At 40.5% G+C, this 23081-nt stretch overlaps 1 protein-coding gene across 1 annotated transcript in view; it reads right to left on the bottom strand.

The window, feature by feature from the left end:
- LOC104510052 (RNA-binding protein 33-like) overlaps positions 1–22537 on the bottom strand; it is a gene marked incomplete at its 5' end in the record, with an annotated part of 34744 nt that extends 12207 nt beyond the window's left edge. The window contains 4 exons of the mRNA XM_010152185.1: positions 180–389; positions 13222–13854; positions 21178–21465; positions 22289–22537. Coding sequence (XP_010150487.1) covers positions 180–389; positions 13222–13854; positions 21178–21465; positions 22289–22537 — 1380 coding nt within the window. The remainder of the gene's footprint in view (positions 1–179; positions 390–13221; positions 13855–21177; positions 21466–22288) is intronic.
- Between the last annotated feature and the right edge of the window lie 544 nt (positions 22538–23081).

Here is a 23081-nt window from a genome sequence, read left to right as displayed (position 1 = left end):
CTCCAGTCTGTGCGGGGTACAAACAGGCCTCTCTAGATGAAAAGCTTTATATGCAATTATGCATCTCCTGGGTCATGCAGCCCTGTGCTAGCAATTGACAAACAGAATGCGAGGTATTAACAACACAGCTAGACAGTAGAACTTCTAGCAGCAATATGCATCTAAAAACCAAAAATCACCTTTTTAGGTTGATGGATTCCCTGGATGTTTTTGACTCCTTGAGGAGCTGGTGAATGGATCTGTGCCTGCTGCTGCTGTTGGTGCTGCTGTTGTTGCATTCCCTTTGTCAATGTGACCTTCCGCACTGGCTGCTGTTTCGACTCCGGGGGTTGTTGAGGCCGCTGGGGCTGGCTCTCTGGGTGAAAAAAGCCAGCATCCTCTCCCCCCTGCTGAAATCAACAACACAACAGGCAGCTCAATGTCCAGGCACAGCAAACCCTCGCCCTGAGCTGCCTCCTGCCACGTCCAACTCGCTCAGTGCACGGAGCAGTTTGCTTGCTAAAGCAAACCGGCAGCTGCGGCGGGCATGTGCCAGGGCTCAGCCTGGAAATTGTGCTTCAGTCTAAAATAAATCCACGGTACCTCAAGTACAGTTTACTTTGTTCAGGCTTTCTTAAATTACGATGTTCAATAATGCCTTTTCATATAAGGGGAGTTTTCTCTTTCCAAATCATTCTTTCTTCCAGGGTAACACGTGAGCTACGGTGTGTGCCGTATTTAAGAGACACATACACACTGCAGAAGCAGCAGCAAAGAATTATGAAAGCTGGAAGAACCAGGCAACTACTCTGCTCGTCTTTAAAATTCCAACCTCTCTTCAGTTAAAAAACGGTATTTATTTTGAAGCGTATACTTATTATGCCAAACTCTATACCTCAAACACTGTCCGTATTTGGAACAGTTCATCCCCAGGGTTTTTTGTTTTATAAAGCTCTTATTATAAATATTTATAATGACAAGCCCAATGAAACACTATCTCAGTGCCTCTCTAATCCAACGTAGCTCTTTTCACTACATCTCTCAGAGCAATCAAGCACAGTAAGAGCACTGAGAGAAAAATGATTCCCTTCCACTGCCTCTACCCAAACAGTTCAGTGTTTTCTACAGACAGGTGATTCTTGAATTTGTGTCCCACTGTCCAGATCAGGTCAGTCACTGAAAAACATCCCATGGAGCAAGAGGGAGCAGAGCCCAAAAAAAAGATCAGGTACTTCTTCATGTGAAAAGAACATCATGTTATTGCATGGTTTCAACAGCAGTATCTGTACCCTGACTGGACTCCAGAACTCATACTACTGAACATGATACCTGAAGGGGGAAGGCTTTGTCTAAGTCCCTAACCCACCCCAGGTAACCCTGTGAAAGCTCTCAAATAGAAGGTATGTCTTAAGGGAAAAAAAAAATATTATGAAATTATCTTTATTTACATGGGGATTTTTCACCCTTTCCCTAAATATTCACAAATCTAAACTCCTTTTGCATCTATAATATACGCCACAATCCAGAGAGTTTCATGCTAACTGGCATGTTTCTTGTGGATAAGGAGATAAACCACAAGCCTGCAGAAGGAATAGGTTTATGGTCTAAGAGCGAGACTATCTTAATTGAGAATATACAACATTACCTCTTTACTGGGATTAAACAAAAGCAAAAGAAACACCTGGTTACTTAGTCTCTTCACTATCATGTGAAGAGAAATAGTCCAGTACAGGTGATATGTAGGATGGTCTCATGTTTTCAAGTTCACCAGTTTGCAATTGACGCTCCTAAATCAAGTCCTCTGTATTACCAAGTATATGCAGGCAACAACTTGAAGATCTCAACGACTTAAATCCCAGACAAATCAGCTTTATCACCCCCTTGCACCGTTTACTCTTCAAAAGCACAGTCTGTCACAGGGAAAATCTTGAAGCTCTTCCCACTTGAGGCCTTTTGTCCACAGTGTCCAAAGCAAGAAGGCAATAGGAAACTGCATCTAGTTTTTCCACTTCTAATCACGTATGGTTTTTTTCTCTGCTAAACTGAATGGCTGTGTGGCTTCACAGGAAATTGTGCATACAAACCTCTGAGAGACGTAAGTAGTGAGAAATTATAAAGCTTTCCCTTCAATTACTGCTCAAAAACATAAAAGCAACAGCTCTCCTCCTCTCCTGAAAAACCCAAACACATGCACGCAAACAAAACCTTACCAGGAAACCAGCATTAAATCCTCTCATTTCAGAATTAGTCTCAATATCAGCATCACTAAGCCTTACACCCTGATCAGATAATTTCTTTTATTCCATTTGAGAGCAGCTGGAAGATGATGAAACCAGAAGGAACAAAAAAAATTCTAGGAGGAATTTAAACGCAGTAATTGGGAGTTAAAAATCTAATCTCTGCTAACTGCCTGCTGTTGTTGCTGAAACAACCATAAATATCTGCAACCATTCCTCTCTGAACCAAAAAGCTATCCCAGCACATGGGAAGAGCATCTGAGGGCGAAGCCCTCAGGTACAAAACGCATCGAACATGCTCATTACTGAGACTTCAAAAGCAAACAATCATTTCCTATAAAAGGCTAGAATGGCCAACAACCACCCAATATTTAACTACCAACCTCAATTATCACCAAATAAAACCGTATAAACTAAACACACAATTATTACAGAGTCAAAGACATAAGCACACAACCTCGGTTCACACTGACAAGAAATTTGATGTGGTTTGTTCCCTGCTGGGGTCTCAAAAGCCACCTTTGGGCTTCACTGCCAGCATGAAGCTCCTGCAAAATCTGGAAAGATGGAAACATCTCCAGCCTCTTTAATGTATTTCAGAATATTCAGAACATTTCAAGCATCAGAAAACCAATACAAAACACTGGGAGTGACAACAGACCATAGGGTAAGAAAAGGGGATGAAGCAAGGTCCTGCAACAAGGAAAAAAGGACAACTGGATCAAACCCTGTCTTTATACAACCACTCTGAACATCTACTGCTTTCTGAGATGACCTGAAGAGGGGAAGCAGAGATGAACCTGCAGCACCACTTCCCAAGAGAGGTCCGTGAGTGAGTGACTCGGTCCTCAAGGACTAAGCGCTCCCTGCAAGTCGGCAACACATTGTTTTAGGTTACAGGTAGCCCTGGCTTCATCAGAAGACAAAATCCTAATGATTTTCAAGAAAACAAAACCCAAACATGACTCCTAGGGCACTATCTGCAAGCAAAATGACACAGCCTCAGATAAACCTTAGCATCGATCCCTTTTTTCACTCATTAGACACGACCGTACAAGGACAATCGCTGTCCAAGCCAAAGCAACAACCTCCGCAGCAGCGTTTAGCGGCAACTTGGACTCACGGCCACCACCCTCCTTCACAGTACTTCTGCGAGAGACAACTAGTGGTTTCCTCAGGCACGTCAGTGAGAACTAAGTCAAGCAAAACACCCACAAAGAGCTTTTAACATCGGGACTTAGAGCTGTGAAACTTCAGAACGTTATTTACAGGTCACGTGCTCATACGAGAACATTCTGGAGGGCAAGAGGGACGATTGTAAAGACAATGCACGTCATGCTGACTCCTGCCGTTCACTCACGCGGTGCACAGCAAGCTGGCACCCAGAAGGGAAATCACAACACACAGCAACGCTACAGGCAAGCGGGTAAGTGAACTAAAGCTGCATTGCAGAAGCGACAGAAGCCAAATTGCTAACATCTCTTCTACTTAAAAAGTCTCAGTTCTGTCTCAGTTCTGAAATGAACTTCCTTCTACTTAAAAAGTCTCAGTTCTGAAATGAACTTTTGCTTTTCCTAAAGATAACTTCTGTATTGCTGATTTTTCACTAGCTTACCTCACTGCCCTCCCCAAATCTAAACACACAGCAACAGGAGGTTATTAAAAATATAAGTCCTTTCTTGTCAAAATTCATATTTATCTTTACCATTATTCATTTAGTTCCAGAGTAATGAAAATGCCTTTTTTTTTAAGTGGCAGGAGTTGCGTTCAGGGGGAAGTATAAAAACTATCTTTAAAATTTCAAGTACTGCAAGACTGTTAGTGGTGCCCAAACGACAAATAGTTGATTTCAAATACTGCGTGTAATTAAACAGAACTCAACAGATAGAGGCAGAAGTATTTAATCAACACAGTGAATGGTTTTCAAACTTCTACTGTGGAAGAGCCTGCAGAGTTTGATCCGAAACGGGACTAACAAAAAAGGGAAGTTACGCCATTCCACGGCCAAGAATTTTCGATTTTGATTCTTATCGAGGCTTTTTTTCAACAGTGAGACTCTCTCACTATACATATATATATAGTCAGTGTTGGGTTTTGAGAAGCATAAAGACCCTTCTGTCAAATACAAGATCACAAATTCTAAAAGCAGAATTTTATGAGGGACTGCTTGAATTTAGCAGGCTGAAGCTCTCTACTCTATCATAATCATTATGACAGTTTTACAATGAAGATGAAGTTTATTTACCACCAACATTAGCAGGACAAATTTATTTATAACAAATGCTTTAAAATGTACTGATAAAAATGCCTATTGATACTGTCAGAGCTGCTCGCAATTTGACAGATCAAATCTTATTTTCATTCTTAAACCCCATGAAGGAACGGTATCACCAACTTGCATTCTGTAGTGAGCAAATTGATTAATCCCCCTCTATAGAAATCTCAACTCTTGATTACACCTATCAGACGTTAAGCAGCATTATTCTAGAGTGACAACACTTGACAAATTCCCAAACCATTTTTCTCAGCCTTTGTGGCCCTGCTAGCTTGTATTAACCCTGATGAAAAATTAATTTTCCTTATCTTCTGCTAAACCCCAAAATCCAAATCCGCCAAACTGGCAACTCTTTCTGTAAAGGTATTATGAAAACCTCTAAAAGATTAATTGCATGTCTTCAGGTGACATTAAATTAATTTCTGTACTCGTGACAGACATTTGATACTCCGTACTGAGAGGACAGATAACATTGTCAGGATACAGAGAAGGACAGTGGTGCGGTGTCCCAGGGCAGCCTCTTATGAATTCTCCTCTCGATAAGGCCATACTTCACTGTCACTGGCACTGTTAGTGATCTTGCGGCCCATAGACCTCACTGCACAGGTTTCTATTAACTACGACAATGCTGTGTCTATCCACGTAATCTTTATAAAGCTAATTCAAAATCACCCCGTAGTAAAGGGATGCGCACGCCGGATAACGCACTCAAAGGAAATAAACTCCGAGTGATTTCAGTAAAAATAACAGAGGAGCAAAATGTTTCCATCTTTTTTCTTAGATGCACTGTAACTCAAATTCTCCACAGCACGATGAAAGCTTAAATCTTGCAGGGAAATCTCAATCAAAAAGTGTCTTGTAATTGATTTCCTTTAAGGAAAGAGAAACCCCTCATGTGTTACCAGTTTAAGTCAATATTTCTAGAAGCAAGTACCTCTACAGTATGACAGTAGTCAAGAGGGAGGGGAAAAAAACCCCACCTTTTAGGTTATTAAATTCAAGGATAAGAGAAATCACTATTCACCAGCCATATAGGTTTTCACGTGTAAACTTCTATTTTACTAATACTGCGACTTGACCATAGTAAAAGAGACAGACATCTACACAGACAACCATGATGCCCATGTGACAGAGAAAACACCCGTAAAGCATAAACCAAGTAGAGCAAGACAGATTCATTTAATATATATGAGTATTTTCTCACTACACTTACCAGAAACATATTAAAGACAAATCCTTAGTAATTAGCTATTTCTCTTCGACTGGTGCTCAAAATGCTTTACTACTTTGATACAGACAGTTGACAAACTGGAGACCTGGGAATAGGAAGCCTAATCACCTGCCAAATATCCCACAACCAAGTGACATGACCAAGCACTGTTTCTGAACAGCTGAAGATCTGTTTTCAGTCTGTCAAACGCCACTGAGAAACACCTGGAGATCTCCTTTAAAGGCCCTCTAAGACCTTTAAAAGTATTTTTAAAATTCAAGAATAGCAGTACTTAAACTCCTGCTCTCCAGCCAGGCTGGAATACACTATCCAATTAACAGACAACTCATATTAACAACCAGTTCAAGGCATACAAATGGTACGGTTTTGACTCAGAGTAGGCACAGAAACAAGCTACATCGGACTACAGAAGCTGTAGAACAACCAAAGCAATCCCCGTGCACACAACAAAAGGCACTTGTAGTGCTGGCCAGTGAATTACAGGTTCTTTTCCCAGCCTAAAACTTTGGTATAGGGCAAACTTACATCAGGCAAGAGCACCCAGACTAAGCAATAAATAAATAAAATGCAGAAACAGTTCCCTCCCTGTGATAGGGACTGCTAAGCTGCTTCAGCAAGTCATGATGTGATGACATCTCCCGTGCCTAATGGTGTATGAGAAGTCAGAAGAGGAAGAAGAAAGTGTCTTGTAAAAAAAGCAGCTAATTCCATTTAATCCCATGTACTAAAGGAATTCTTAAGTATCCCCTCACCTGCCTGAGAGAAAAACTAAGGCATGGAGAAGTCCTGGCCAAAGAGATGCTAGAGCATCCTAGCCACACGTGTGTTACACTCAAGTTTCAGCGGGAGTGGCAAACACAGCTGATCAGATACCGAATCAGAACTACATGTTTTTCTCATTCAACCACCCACCAGTTCATTATGAAAAAAAAATATAAATTGTGTCAAAGCTACAGCAAAATCTAGGTTCTGGGCTGGATAGGTGTAATACTCCCAGAAGTACCTTCATTTTTACACTGCTGTCTGCAAAACACAATGCAGACATCAATAAACATGCTTTTGAGCAAATTTTCCTGGTTCCCTTTTCAGTTGCCAGTCATAGGGGTAATTTTCCGTACAAAGAATTTTAGCAAAGGCTGGACATGCAGAGAAATCACTAGGGGAATAGGCTCCTGCCGGAAAATACCAGTAATTCAAAACTGGGGATGGCCAAAAGCTGCTGAAGCCAGACACCAGCTACGGCACAGAAAGCCAGTACTGGGTATCTGCAATACTCAGCAACTCAGAAACCAGTAAGGCTGGAACTTCCCTTCTTGTGTCACGTCTAGGTTCCCTAGTTTGTGTTCCTTGAAGCATAAAACTAACAGCAAGTTGGAATCCCTCTGGTGTGCTGCCCTAAGCTCCTTGTAGAGCCTTGACATGGCCAACCCCCATTACCTCCCCCACAGCCACCCCCAGCGCCAGGACTGTCCCCGCTCACAGCCACACCTCTGTACTAAAGGTCTATTCCAAGCGTCAGATCCAAAAAACCATTTAACAAAGGCATTTCTCAAAACATTAAATTTCAATTGGACAAATCTGCACGTTTCCCAACTGGATTCAACCAGTCTTCATTTGAAAAGTAGCTCTTTCTCTCTATAATGACTTCAAGGGTGTCACGGTTGCCTTTAGTCATTTTTATCTGGAAACTGGGCTACTGCATGCTCCCTAACACCAACATCCTATCAATATGAATTTTGCACTATAACACGACAGCAGAAAAACCCTCCTTTGAGACTTAACAAGAGCGACAAGCAATACTAAACGCCCTGCTTTCAGGGTGTTCAGGAGGAGGCAGCACTCAACATACAATTCAAAAGTCTCCTGAGGAAAAGGAGAAACCTGTTCTGCAGTCTACAACAGGCAACACGTTATTGCACTTAGTTCCAAGATATCCACGGCAAAGTTGAATTCAGTTTAGGTAGATAACTCTTCCTTCTTTCAAGGATTTTATTACAAAAAGCACTACCTGCGTCTGGTTTGGCTCCGAGTCCCTCCCGTTGTTACGTGTGGCCGCATATGCCCATGTGTTTCGTTTTCCCAGTAACCAAATACGCCCCAAATAGTCCAGCAAATCCCACCTCACTACCCCCAAGCCATAAAATACTCGGTCTCTGTAGGAACCATTCTCAGTGGAGGTCTGGGAGGAAAGGGTTTATTGCTCATTTTCCAATGTTTCATGAAAATACTTGGCTTTTTCATAACCAAAATAGCACAGGACTCCCTAACTTCCTTTTTTTTTTTTTTGTGGGTTTGTTTTTTTTCCAGTTGGAATTAAGCAATTAATGTCTATTTGTGAAATATTTCCAGAGCCTTGTAGTTTGTGGCAGGCAGAGTCCTTTCTCATCAGAATTCACATCAGTACTGCCTCAAAGATCTTGCCCATTTTGACACTCTCCGAAGGACAAACACGGTACCCGGGAATTCAGCGATCACGGTTCCTGCAGCTCCTTCAGCCAGCTGCGGGCAGAACACCGACATTAGCCTTACCTCCTTCACATAGTGGGATATGAATAAAGCACAGTGCCATTCTCCCGCTTCCTAACAAGTAGAATCACAGAATGGTTTGGGTTGGAAGGGACCTTAAAGATCATCCAGTTCCAACCCCCCTGCCATGGGCAGGGACACCTTCCACTAGACCAGGTTGCTCAAAGCCTCATGCAGCCTGGCCTTGAAGACATCCAGGGATGGGGCATCCACAGCTTCTCTGCGCAACAAGTAATGGCATGGTTGCAGAGAGAGTTCCTGTGTTGTTCCTTGCAGCTGGTAGCGCTGCTGAGCTGGGCAAAGGGCTCCCTCAAGAACTTGTCATCCAAATGCCAAAAATCTTAGTGTCTGTAATTCCTGACATATTTAGATGAAAGGCGCTATAGAGCTTTCAAGTCAAATATTTTTAATTAAACTTGAACATACACATGCGAGTAGAAACAAGTACAAACATTATGCAAAGTTGGTTGATAAGGTTACAGTATCAAACAATAATCTCCATCAGTATCTTAGTATTTATTTAGAACTCCATATTCATCTCTTACACTTCTCAGTTACTCTAAATATGAATCAAGTTGTTTATCATCCATTCCAATTCTCTTTTTCTTTTTACAATCTGAGGATATTTTTTGTGACAGGCTTCTCAAACAACCGAACGTGCCAAATCTTTACTTCAAGCTTTTCAGATGAAGCATCATCTCAGGTTTTCAGGAATTCCGATCACTAATAAGATACTGTTTCTACTCCAATAGGGCACACAGATTGTAACATACTTTTTAATATATGTATTTAAGATAAAACTCATTGTGCAGCTTTCCACAGAGGCAAAGATTGGTGTGTTCTTGGTGCAGCTTAAGAATCAGCATTTTCAGGCCTTTGGGACAGACACACATCTCTCTGAGCATGGCAGGCCATTTTCTGGCTAGAGAGAAATCACCCAACAACAATATAAGACGATTGAATGATACACAGATTTTAAGATACCACCATTTCCCACAGAACCTCCAACTAAATGAAAAACATGTTCAGCTCATATGAAATATGATGTTAAAATATTTAAGGCTGTAGCTGGTACAAACCTGTTCTTCCACGAGCAGACACTTCCAATATATCGGCTTAAGGAATTCAATTGCACTTGGTACTAGAACTATGTACTGACTGATCACTGAGAGCCCAAAGACCACCACAAACAGCCAAGACATTAGAAACAGGAGTGGGAGTGAAGGATGTTAGTGCTCAGTAACAGTTAAAAGATCTTTAAAAAGAGAGACAACCACAAAGAGGGATATAAGTTCTTTCCCATCTCTTTTGAAGTGTAATACTAAAAGTCCTAGATTCAAAATTGCAGCAAGAAATTTGGTCACTAAGAAAATTCTCCTGAATGTACGTTAGACACTGAAATAGATGGCCAATCTCCAAAAATAAGATCTCAGAAAAATGCTGGACAAATCAGTCAGGAATCCTACAGAGTTCATCCCCCCCAATCAAGACAGAATGAATTATTTCTACGGTCCTGTCGCTCCTTTTTTTTATGATTTCATGATCACATTTTTAAGTGATATATTAGGGTGTTTCTTCCTAACAAACACTCTACAGTCTCACTAAGTTTATTCTTATGAGTATATTTAGGATAGAGTTCGGGTTCCTCACCAAGCCAGGCAAACAGATGTTTTCTTAGTAAAATATACCAGTATGAATACGCAGCAAATACACCAAACTCCTGTACCTGGAAAGGATGGCCCTAAAGACATGCCACCCAAGCATGAAGCTCACTGGATCAAAAAGACATTTGGGCCTCCATTAAAGAAAATAATCAAAAATCAAAGTTCATCTGCTAAACACTAAGCACTGCCTCATTTTCCAGGAACATAACATTTAAAGGAGTAATTTAAATAGAAAACTATTCACTGTACTGCCATTCCTGCATAAAATTACAGGAGTATTAAGAAGGGATGGGCACATCAGTATGGGGGGGAGGTGGGGGCAGGATTTGTTTTTAAAAAAGCAGAACAAAATCATTAGTGACAGTACAGAACGTGTCACGTTGGTATGCAGACAGTCTGACATACAGAAGTGCCGAATCATTTACTACTTCCCTTTTCTTCAACAAGTCATAACTTCAGGCACCTTATGCACTACATACGCTGAACAAATTAAAATATTTCTTGGCATTTAATTCGTATTTCTTACAATTCCATACAAATACTTGTAAAATCCTCTTAGGAGAGAATATTGTGGAAACAGACGAAAGGCCATTCTACCTTCTTAAGTAATAAGGGATACTTCTACCTGGAGGTCAGAGATCCTCAACAGTACTGCAGTGCCCAGGAACACAAACAAAACCTAGTTAGACCCTTAGACTGGGAAAGATACTGCTGTTGAGAGAAGAAACTGTTCTCTCCTGACAATATGTGTACACTACAAACCTCATCAAGTGGATCTTAACTGACAGACAGAAAACATCCCCAGCAACATACCAACATTTAATCCTTGTTCCACTGATGGCCCTACCAAATTTCTAACAGTCCTCGCTACCAGCTCCTGCTTTAGGTCAGTTTGGTCTAGATAATTAGTACAGGCCTGGCTTCAATCAGATTCTTCAACTGACAGCTCTATTATGCTGTACCATGGCTGGCAGGCTTAAAGAGAAGGGACTTTCCAAGTCTTTACCAACATGAATCAAGAGCTTGGAAAAAAAAGAATGTGCATTGCGTCTAATTGCAAGCCAGCACACTCGTACGTGAGCATTCAAACCATCTCTAGAAAGGAGAAAGGGTACAAGTGACCAGACTGACAGAAACAGCAGGGCTGCTTAACTGCAGGATCAAGTCAGTGCATATGAGACACCAGCCACCCCTTTGGCCAAAGGCAGGGAATCAGAGGAAGCACTATTACATGCTAAGGAGAATGGCTAGGAAAAGTGGGATTTCGCTTTTGCTTTATATTTAGTGTTGAGGCAGACATTGTGAAAGTTAATAAAAGCACGTGGTAGGACTATCCACTAGAAATAGAAACTGTATGTGATCTGTGATCTTTATAGTATTCTGAGTCCAAGCAGCTTTTAATTCTTCTTTTAAATGCTGTCAATATGGACAAGACTGGGCCCCTCTGCTGCTCGGTTTTTTCTTTTTCCTTGCCTCGTCAAAGAAACGAAGTCATAGGTTCAGCTTGTCACTAACATTAACAATTAATCAACTATCCTGATCAGTGTTAAACAACTAATTGCAATGCCTGCTTTTATTCTTCCACAGTTGGAATAAAAATGCAAGATGTCCATGGCAATATGAAAAGTAACAAAGGCTACATGCAAAGAACCTGCTTTGCCTTGCTAAAACCTCAGCATCCGAAAGCCAAGGACGGAGCAAATCTGCTCCTGTGCACAATGAAAGAGGGGTTACACATGCATTGAGTAAAGCTAATTGCCCTGGCTTACCATGAGACTTATCTGAAACAAATCACCTACGGTTTCCTGAAATAGAGCATTGTGATAAAAACTATTTCACTGTGAATGCTACTGTGGGTACTGATAACCATTTGTTTCGAAGCGCTGTACACAGTGGTGACTGGCACTGTTTTGTTTTACCACATAATAAAAGAAGTTGTGCATGATTGCTTTATTCAATTATTCATGAATAACAAACCTGTCATACCTCTTGCAGGCCACTGGGATTCCTGCAGACATATTTATATATATAAATATTTGTAGCCCAACAGAATCAATTTCTTTGAACTTGTTGTACTTTAGTCTTCCATACTTAAGCTATCATGTCTGAGGAATTAGGCATCCTCCAAGCCAGGCTGTTGTCGGCTCCATGCTGTCAATAAGGCCCTTTATGTTACTACTTTGAAAGACCACGTGGTCATTATGCAGTCCACAATTTGATGTATTTAATTTTTATGAACTGTAGGAAAACATTTACAAAAAAGTAGTTAAGACTTTGGCATTTTGACTTCCTACCCATTTCTACGGAGTAAAGCCTAGCCTCCAAGGCCTTGTTCAGCCCCTGTTAACACACTGCTCACTTCACCACAGATTACAGCAGTACTCTAAGTTTCCCCAATTAATGCTCTGAATAATTTAAGCAGCATTCTTCATAAAACACACCAAACCACCACCTCCGACGTACCACATCGCATCCCTCCTTTCCTCCTCTGCATAGACCCAAGGACAGATTTCACCCTGACAACACAATCTCACTAGGTCCCATCACGTCCTTTTCTTTAGAGCCCTAACAAATTAACTTGTCTTTTCATTAAGACAGAAGAAATTTGGTCAAGATACTTTCTAACCAAAGCCCCAGATCTTAAATATGCACACTGCCATCGAGACCAGCACTGTGAGCCCTCCACAACACCAGTGGCTCAAGGGACACTCTGCAGATAATAGATCCCTCATCAAAAGATAAGGAAATCTCATTTAGATGCAGAAGTGAAACGGTAACGTTTTAAACCCAGCCTCTAACAGAAAACATCCCCCTCCAAGACACTGCTTAAATTAGTTTCACAACACGCTGCTCAAGAAAATAAAAGCAATCTTCCCCGGCATACAGAAACCACCCTAACACCAGCATCTGCACACAACTAAATTAGGTGGTTTCAACGACCAGATGAGCAGAGCCTAGCTTTTCAACCCAACCTCAGAAACAGGCTTTTCTCTGACCAATTATCAGACCTTTCAACCTTCAGCAAAAGGAACTCAGTTAAAGAGTCTTTCAGACTCATGTTACAACTTTGAAGGATTATTTCAGTGTGATTTCAGCCATAACTGCCTGGCAGTAAAGCATCACTTTCTGAATAACTGCTAATAACTTATAGTTCTGAAAATATAAAATATAGACTACTAGGTCTCCTAAACTTGCTACTTCCCTCATCAGCTTAGGCCGCCCTTCTTTTATTTTGGCATTACACAGCATGAAACACACAAAACCAAACCGTGAGGACACACACACACGAGATGAGCCTTGGAAACTTACCCCTCCTGACAACTTAATCACCCTGACTTTGCTGCCGGCATGGGGCCCATCTCCACTACCACTGTTTGTCCGTTGCATGACAGTCCTTTTCACGCCAGGTTTCAGTTCCTGGGGCCTTGCTTGTACCGAAGCCACTCGAGCAGTCTGTGTCGTGGGCAGCGATGCTGCAGCAGGTTTCATCTGCAGTACTTTGTGCGGTGTCTGAGGCTGACTCGGAGGTACTGTCCTAGTCTGCCTCAGCTGCTTCACCGGCTTCATCTGCTGTCCTTGGTACGGCATATTCGCCCCAAACTGCGGGAAATCTGTGGGTTTGGGCTGCATATTTGGAACTACCATATCTTGCTTTTTAACAAGTAGTCTGTTTTTCACATTTTGCCTGGTCTGTAAGCCAGCATGGGGTATGTAAGGGCTGCCGTTGGCGGGGAACTCAGAGTCCTCCTCCTCCTGCTGCATGTAGGACTGTTGAGTAGGTTGCTGCTGCTGCTGCGCAAGCCTTTCGAGCAATTCTCTCTTTCTAGCACCAGCCTGCTGCTGCCGTCTCAGCTCCTTTTGTTTCAGAATTTCTTCTCTTAGACGCTTCTGCTCTTCTATCTTCAAACGATACAATCTAGTTTCTTCATCTTCATCTGGATACTACAAAGGAAAATACAAAAGAATGTATAAAATTCTCAACAAATGCCCAGCTCGGTCAAAACAACATTAAATTGTTGTTTCAAATGTCAAAGCCATAACTCTCTGAAAAGCTTTTTAAATTATCCATCGTACCAAGCTAAGGCTATTAGTGGAGTGTATCTGTTGGTAAGGTTTATGTGCTATTCGCTACAAACAGCTCAAATCTGGTTTAGGACTTAGATACACTACTTCCTAGACAGGAAAAAATAAAAGCTTTAGCACCACTTGAGAAATCTTAGCAGAATACTACCAAAAAAAAAAAAAAAAGAAGTTTTACAAATTGGAACTCATTTAGAAGCTTCTAAAACCAATTAAACTATTAATATAATTCCAGATATCAAAATATGTTTCAAATGGGAAGTAACAATACAGAGTCAACCTACTGTCACACAGGTTTTATCTTGCTCTTTTCTGACAAAGTAACAAAAGGTAGGGTGGTAAATGACCTGAAAGGCCCTGATTAGAACTATTGATTTTTCTCACAGAATTTTCAGCCTGATCTCAAACTCATTTGTCACACAATAATTGGTTATAATGAACAGCACAAGTCAATCTCTCTGACCTTGAACTCATGCACTCTCTTCAGAATCAAAATGTTGCCAAATGCAGTGTTGGAATATTAATGGTACATAGAGAATGCCTTTAATATTCCAGCCCTAGGCCCTTCTAAGAGTATTACACATCATCGAATAACCCTTCTCAAGATTCTTCAACTTTGGCACAACAGGCTCTTATGAAAAGCTGTATGAAATGGGCAAAAGTCAGGGAAATGAAGATTCTCATCATCCTAGAAAAGAAATCAAATTGCTCTTGTGATACAATCACATGCTTTTTTCCAAAATTACAAAGCATTCTTTTTCATTATATGATTTATTTTCAACTGTTTAAAAATCATAGGAACCTGTAGAGACTGCTTACAGATGGCAATGAGCATAACATTCAACTTGAGATATATAAATCACCCCTAACGAAAACAAGCCCTCAAAGTAACAACACTTCCCATTTTTGTAAATTAGAGCATAAAGAATGCCAAAATGTTTCTAAAGTGCTGGGAATTCGTGATGAAGTTATTTACCTTGCAGTCACTGGGTGCAAGCTCTTGTCAACATAAATGCCATTTTTTGCACATATAGGACCCAAATGTGTAACAATTATTTTTTGAATTCAAGTGCCTTTACCTCTGATGTATCTCAAAATCCTCCCCAACCCAAGGAAAAACAGAGCAGAACAGATCCAACCATAAAGTTGGTTCGCAGATACAAAAGCCCAGTAAAGCAGCATTTGTAATAGTAGAATCCTGCCCTAAATCCTGAATGTTTCCTTCAGATATAACTGCTTCTTCCCTGAGCACCTACTGATGGGGATTATTCCCACAGTGACTGAGAAATAGCTGTATGTCTCACACTACAATTCCAGCTGAAATTATGGTTAAGACTTTAACAAAACTGGATTTTTAAACTATTATTATTATTACATATGGGCTATAGCTCTGAGATAAAGTCTAACGCCGTGCTTTTTAGGAGAAAGGTTCATCTACCAAAGGGTTCTAATCCTCTGCCATACTTTTGAGACTACGACAGTGGTGATTAATGGCTAATCACTAACAACTACATTACAGGTCTTCATTAATAAACAGGAACAGGAATGTAGTTATACAAAGTAAAATGGGCAGTGGCAGGAAACTCAAATATGTCATCTTAAATTGAAAACTGGAGATGGATTGTTAAAAAAGGCCCTTACAAAATACAGTAAAAGGTTAAGACCCTTAATATAATTTGCATAGGATGCCAAACTACAGATAAGCTCTAGATAAGAGGAGGATGTGCTGTTATACAGATCCTCATGCAATGAATAAGATTTTTCAGTCACTTTCAGAGACAGGAAGTATCTCAATTACTGAATCTGTCCAAGCACAAAACCTCTTCCACTTAATGAATTCATTTATTCGCTCGCTTTGCTTTAGGTCAGAATATTCTGCATTTTATCTAAATGGGTTTGATGGATGCCAGTGAGTCAGTACCAAATTTACCTCTGCAGGTAGCACTTCTTTTTTGTTTTTTTTTATTGTTCAATGGAGAGTGTCAGTACTAGCAAGAACCTGCCTGAGACCAGCTCTTCGGTCAGCTTCCTTTATTATCAGGGACCTGTCTGGTCATATCACCATCTAACCAGTTCTGAAGGCCTTGGAAGATGCACATCACAATCCAGTAAGTACAAAACACAAACTCAAAGCCTACATACAGCGGAGATGCATACTCCATGGCATACTTAAATACATCTTGCCAGCAGAAAAGGCACGAACATCCCAAAAGACAGCCAGATCTCTGCACCACAGTCAGATACACGGATTTCAAATACACTAGCATTAAACACTGGCTTTGAAATCAAGGACCACGAGCTCTGAGGTCATATGACAACCGCAGATCAGCCTGTTACCAGGCTATAGGTAGACCTAAACCCTTCATCTTCATGAGCAGGTTGCTACTACTTTAAGTTCTCAGTAAAATACCCTTGCAGCTAGAGTAAGACCAAACAATATGACCCCCTGATCATCAGAATATTTGAATTGGGAATCAGATTTAACTGGAATTAGTTGTGCAATGACCCAACAGTACAGATACAGAATGGACAATCTCCTCACTAGGCTAAAAACAAGCTAAATCCTCTGGTGCTTAGCTTTAAGAGCACCTTACACAAACTACACTATCGTACTGTGTGTATGCACATATGATGTATACTATATATAGACTACCTATACTATGTAATACGGACCTTCATCATACAGAACAGGCAAGACAGTAGATCGGGGTCAGGATGAAATTCCTATTGCTAATGATTTCCATCACATTAGTTTAACAAGTCCAGTACAGATTTCTCCAATAAGCAGTAGCACTGCCTGAAAACCCAAACCAAGCAAATCCAAAAAACCAAACCAAACAAAAAAGCAACTGGGAGAAAATAGACATCCTCCAAAATAGTCATCAAGTTCACAGCTTGTATTTTGAAGTTTCCTGCAAAAAGCAACATTATCTGTAGGTGAAGAAGCAGAACTTCTTGAAGCAGCCTTTTCCCTAGACAAACTCCTGACATTTCACCTTTTTCTACAGAAAACTCCACATCGTGAAGAACGGTTTGTTGTATATGGCCCCTTCTTTTACAGGAGCCTACAGAGTGCAAGGCCAGGAATGCAAAGCAGTTCCCTTGGTTTTGTGGAGGGTTTTTTCTCTGTTGGGTTTTGAGGGTGATGGTTGGTTTTGTTTGATGTTGTTTAGGTTTCTTGGTTTGGTGGATAGTGGGTTTTTTTGTTGTGGCTTTTTATTTTTTTAAAAAAGTGGATACTCATCTGTCTTTGGACAGTTCCTGACCACAGTGCATTTCATTGTAGTCTGGAGAGAAGAACAAGGCTTAGCTACAGGTTTTCTTCTGCCTTAAGGTCCAAAGAGGCTTTGATGTAAAGTGCCAAAAGAAAATGTTACAGCTGCTTTTCCAAGAGTAACCGCAGAGCTGCAGTGAGAGAAGCAGCAGTCCTACAACATCCTGTAGAGAACTTAGAGTGACACTGTTCACTGAAAACACCAAAAGACAAGCTCTAAAACAAGGAGTTACCACTTAAATTAAGTCCTAGTATCAATAGTTTGTCCCTCATACTGTGAATTAAAGAAAAACAATCCCCCCACCTTTTTAGAGGTCTGCAGGCTTTATTACTAGTTAATAGAATTAAATGCAGAGTCATAAGAACCAGATACTCTAAGTGTTCTGGCTTGCTATCAAGGAACAAAAAAGGAATCATATAAGCAGGTGCCTGTGTCCCTCTGCAGAATGGGTGCAAGGACAGAGCAAACAAAAGGGTTTGATCTGTAGCATATACACAGATCTGTTCAGCAGATTTATCTTTAGTTTTTCAGCTGTAACACTAGAAGCCAAACAGGCTAGAATCGTTTGATCAACAATTCATGACAAGCCTTCATAAAAGGTAAAGGCAGATCTAAATTACATCACTTGGCTGCTTGTGTTCAAAACCACCAAGTATCTTAAAGGCAGGCTGCATACACACTACACATTTCACATTACTGATGGTGCCCAGGAATGTACAAATCACCCTAACAAAGCACAGTTGCTGTGCATCTTGGACAAACAGGAAGAGTGTTAGGATCAAGGTTACAAGGAACTTTGAGAAACACGCTGTCCTCTTACAATCTTCCAACTGGAAAACGACTGTGATATGAAGAAGCTTCTAAGCACAAGACAGGAGGCACCATCATAAAAATTTGGAAATCAAACCTATTTATACTGCAGAAAACTGAAATTTAGACAGGTACAATTTTTTCAGGTAGTTAATTTCCAAAAATATGGAAAGTATTTAGATACACTTGCTCCAATAGCAATGCAGGAACTACTTTCCATATTGCAGGTCTTTTTAAAAAAAGACAGCAACATATAACCCAAGAACTCAACTTCACATTCCATTATCCCAAATCTGGTAAATGTGAAGGTTTTCCTTCAGTACACCAGGGACATTAACTGCAATAAGTAATACTATCAGTACACTTATGATTATGCAATTCTATTAATTTCTCTCCTGTGCTGAGCTCCAATATCCACTTCTAAAGAGAATCACATCACCTGTCTCCATTCCTCCCCTTCTTTATACTAAGAAATGCTTAACATTGCCTTAATTGCTTTTATCCTAAACTGACCTTAACATGAGCAGACTCAGACCCACCATCATCAACCACACTTGACAAAATGATTTTTCAGACTGACAATATGCAATTTTAAGTCTTGGAGAGTAACAGTTGTTCTAAAGAAAGGCATTTAAAGTCAGTATTTCACAGTCTCACAGGAACACAAGCATACCATTAGTAAAGTAGAAACGTAGTTTTTAATCTCCTAGTCACCCAGGTTGCAAACTTTTCAAAATACCTATTTTGAAGTTGAGCAAAACCTTTAATAGCCAATATTACTATTTTTGGGACTTTCTGAATGATAGGGCATTCATAAACATGGGCACTGACTCTTTGCAAAGAAGGATGCAAAGAAAAGTCTTAATTTTCCAGCTGAAGACACTTGCAAAATAACCTGCCCAACTCAGTTTTGAGCAATACAGCTAGAAAAGATGATAGAACTTAACTCTCTCATCTTCATAAAAAGCAAAAGAACAGGATGAAGTCAGCTAATGACAAGAAAAACACACAAAGACAACAGGAAAACTTTCCAGTCTACCTGAGGAGATAAATGTAATAACCTACATTACAACAGTAGTGTAGAACATGACTAAATACTTGGAAATGAACACCACCTAACACAGCGATGCTGTTTGTATTAGTGGCAATGCACAGCATCAGTGAAGACGACTACCGCAGCGGCAGAGCTGAAAGGGGAGAGCTGCTGCTGCACCGCTGCTCGCAGAACGGGGCTCTTCTTCAAGTCTGCTTTGAAAGGAGAAGGGTTCTGTGTGCATGTACATTCTCACACTTTTCTAGTACTTGCTAAGTGTATCGACAAAGGCTCTATTCTTATGGTTAATAACTGCAATACTAGGGGACATCATTTTTTCCAAAGCAAATTTTTTTTAACCTGTTTTGCAAAAAGTTAAATGCAACAAGTATCAAACTGTTTTCAAAGATAGCTTTGGCACAGAAATGAAAAGAAAGCTTTATTTGTAAAACCAGGAATTCATACAAGTAAGATTAGTCGGTCTTATACCCACAGATTTGTTTGAATTTTAAGTTTTAAATGTATCCTAACAACAAGATGACTGATCTGTTTGGTTGTGGTGTTGTTGTTTTAATGTCATTTTGTTTTGTGGGGTTTTTGTTGTTGTTTTGGGTTTTTTTAAATTCACTTGATTAAGAGGAGTGAAAAATATGAAACACTACCAGAGATATTTTTGAACTAATTTATAGTTCAGTCATATGAAAATTAAGAAAAGAACTTTAAGATACTTTAGCTGGGGAGGCCTGTAGGTGATTTGCTGCAAAACTTCATGTCCTGAAAGATGGAGGCTTCTCTAAAAGGCACTGCATTTTGTGACTTTGATTATTCAAAGAGACTAAATGGAGGGGAAGAGCATTAAGCAATTTTTTCAAAAAAGATCAAAATTAAAAGCTGAGAAATGATAATTTTTGTTTTTATATTACCATTGGAAAGCAAGTACACAGGAGGTCAGACACTGCTAGCTATGGGTTTCTTCTGTGCCTCATTTGTGAAAATTAGTTATGACCATCCGTAATGCAAGAACAGGATGAAAAGCTAATCATGAGCAGCTTAAAGGGAAGACAGTATTACCACAATTAGAGCTTTCAACACTTGCTGAAGAAAAGCTAGTCTTTGAGACAAGATTCATGGTCAATGAAACTATAAAGGCACACAGCTCTGCTCAGAATAACCTGATACTTAGAAATTGGGTGTATTTAGCTATCATGTTCCTCTGGTACCTCCTGATGTTCAGGATTAACAGCACCATCAGTGCAATCCTACCCACTCTCTCAAACTAACAGTGCTCATGGAGTCTAGCTTCCAGGACGATCTGTGCAGGTAAATGGTCCTCTGTTCACACAGCATCCAGTGGAGCCCAGAACACTGGCATCTGACTTTTTTGATTACTAGCAGAGCAAACAGCATCATTTTCTCCAAAATTAAAACCATGAGCATTTCTTATCTTCCCCTCACAACAAAAGGTTTCATTGAAGAGATTTTTCTTCAAGAAGCAGCAGCTTCATGGATGATGCAGCTGCAGCCTCCTGCATGAGTGTTCAAGACCACAGAGGAGACAGGGCAGCCTAAAGGAAAACAGCATGAGGAAGATCACACTCTTCACCAGCCCTTTTTTCTGAATCATAAAGCATCATAGGAAATAGAAGAGGTTTTCTGATTTAGAAAAAAGTGGTTACCCGGAAAAAAAAATCATGATCATAATGCTGGAAGACAAAAATGGGCACAATGGATATTTATTTCAGAGGCCTGTATCACTGATGACCTTTACACACCGCCCTCTTTTCATCGTAGAAATGAATCCTCCTCCTGCAGAACATACTCACCACAGCCCTGCCAATATTCCAGACTTCTTTTTTTATCAATGGAGACTGGTTTTGCTATCACATTAAAGAGGAAAGTGCCACTCAGAAGGGAGGCCTCTAGTGGCACCAAAAATATTGGGTGAATAATACATTAAGCATGTTTACAGTTCACCAATCAGACTACAAAAGTTATAAGGTGAGAGTTTTTTGTTTGTGTGGCTTGTTTTTTATTTTTTGTTTGTTTGTTTTTTAAGAAATGCCTTACCTCTGGTTCAGATTTTACTTCTGATTTTGCTTGGCCCACTGGTGTGATTGTTTTGGCTTTCATCTCAGGCCTTCCCTGGGAGTTTCCAACACCAGCTACAGGCTTGGTGGCAGACATCGTGCTGGTAATGGGTTTGACCTGAGCAGCTGGGGTAGAGGTTCGCCTGTTGTTGCTCATTTCCATAGCATGGGATGGTGCTATCGGCAACTCACGCAAGTTACTATTTCTTGGAGCGGTTGATTGTAGCTGCTGATTTGGACGCTTGACAATATTTTGTGACGGTGTACTCTGAAAAACAGAACATGAAAAAAATTGCAGACATGCACTACAAACCAGACTAAAGTGTTTCTTGTTTCACATTTCTATGATCTGATGAAGTTTGGGGAAAAAAGCTTTTCAAAGAAACACAGTAGTTTTAATGTGAAAGAAAAAATTACAGAAATGAGAACATTTTAACAATGGGTTTATTTTTCTTTAATTAAGAGCAAACCTGAATCTCACTTGTTTAACATCTTTCTCAGAAATTGGCTTCACTGTGTGTTTTATTTTTCTAATCAAAGCAATTACTCTGAACCACAGTCTCATTGTCTTGAGCGTTGCTTCATACCATTATACCACCCCAACCTACCAAGCAACAGAATATGCTGTACTGGAGCAAACTCACATGACATGAGTGGCGCTATCTGAACCAGAAACCTCATTAGCAGTGGTACAGAGAGGCTTTCAGACTGAAAGATGGTGTCAGAGAACTGGGCTCTCACAGAATCACAGGCTACCAGCATATTAAAAATCTTACTAAACAAACCTATCCTCCAAAAACCCTTTACTGCCAGTTTTTGGGCAACAGCATTACCTATTATTGGACTCTGATCAAGAAAAACACTGAAGGCTGGACGAGAAAAGAAAAAGGGGAAAAATACACATACTATTTGTGGGTGTAAGTTTAAAAAATTATCAGGGAAGGAAAAGAGCAAAAAATGGTGAGAGAAGGCGACAGCAGAGTATGAAACAGAACTGGAAAAGCACGCTGGTAAGTTTTTGAAGCCTGTGCTTACATGCCTGTTACACATGCAGTAATACACAAGGCAACACTGACGGATGTGGTACTTACATGTCTTGGCTTCATTGGACCCTGTCGTGGCTGACACTGCATCCTGTTGTTATTCGGCTGCTGCTGTGCGGGCTGCATATGAGGCCTGAACTGTGGCTGGTTCATGGGCATCAAGGGCTGTGGCGGCCCTTGGAGATGATGATGGTGTTGCTGTTGCTGCTGCTGGTGATGGTGCTGCTGCTGCTGCTGGTGATGGTGCTGCTGAGGCTGAGGTTGTGGCTGAGGCTGTAACGGAGGATGCAGAGGACCCTTCACATGAAGAGAAGGATTATTTGGTTTTAGTTTCAAGGTAATAAACTCCTTAAAGGTAGATCATAAGTGCTCAAAACACCTGTAAGTGACTATGGACCAGGCTAAACCAAAAATATACTGATGAAAACCAGACTAACAGAAGCTATGCAATGTAGTTCTACACTTAAACCTGTGTAAAACCAACAGCTGCCATGGAAAAGGGTTTTTGCCCTCTTCCCCTTTATCTGATATCTTTTAAACTGTTTGCGTTTCGACGGGTGGTTTTTCATAGGGGTTCCTCCCTATTTTTGTTCCCACACACACCAGATTTCATTATTTCATAGTATCAGCAAATCATTTAGGTTGGAAAAGACCTTTAACATCACCAAGTCCAATCATTAACCCAACACTGCCAAGCCCACCACTAACCCAGGTCCCTAAATGCCTTATCTACACAACTCATACCTCCAGGGACAGCGACTCAATTACTTCCCTGGGCAGCCCCTTCCAATGCCTGACAACAACCCATTCAGTGAGGAAACTTTTCCTAATATCCAATCTA

This window comes from Eurypyga helias, unplaced genomic scaffold (genome assembly GCF_000690775.1).
Source record: "Eurypyga helias isolate BGI_N326 unplaced genomic scaffold, ASM69077v1 scaffold7305, whole genome shotgun sequence".
In the NCBI taxonomy this organism is placed as follows: Eukaryota; Metazoa; Chordata; class Aves; order Eurypygiformes; family Eurypygidae; genus Eurypyga; species Eurypyga helias.
The sequence above is the reverse complement of the archived record's forward strand: the minus strand, read 5'-3'. Positions and strand labels throughout refer to the sequence as shown.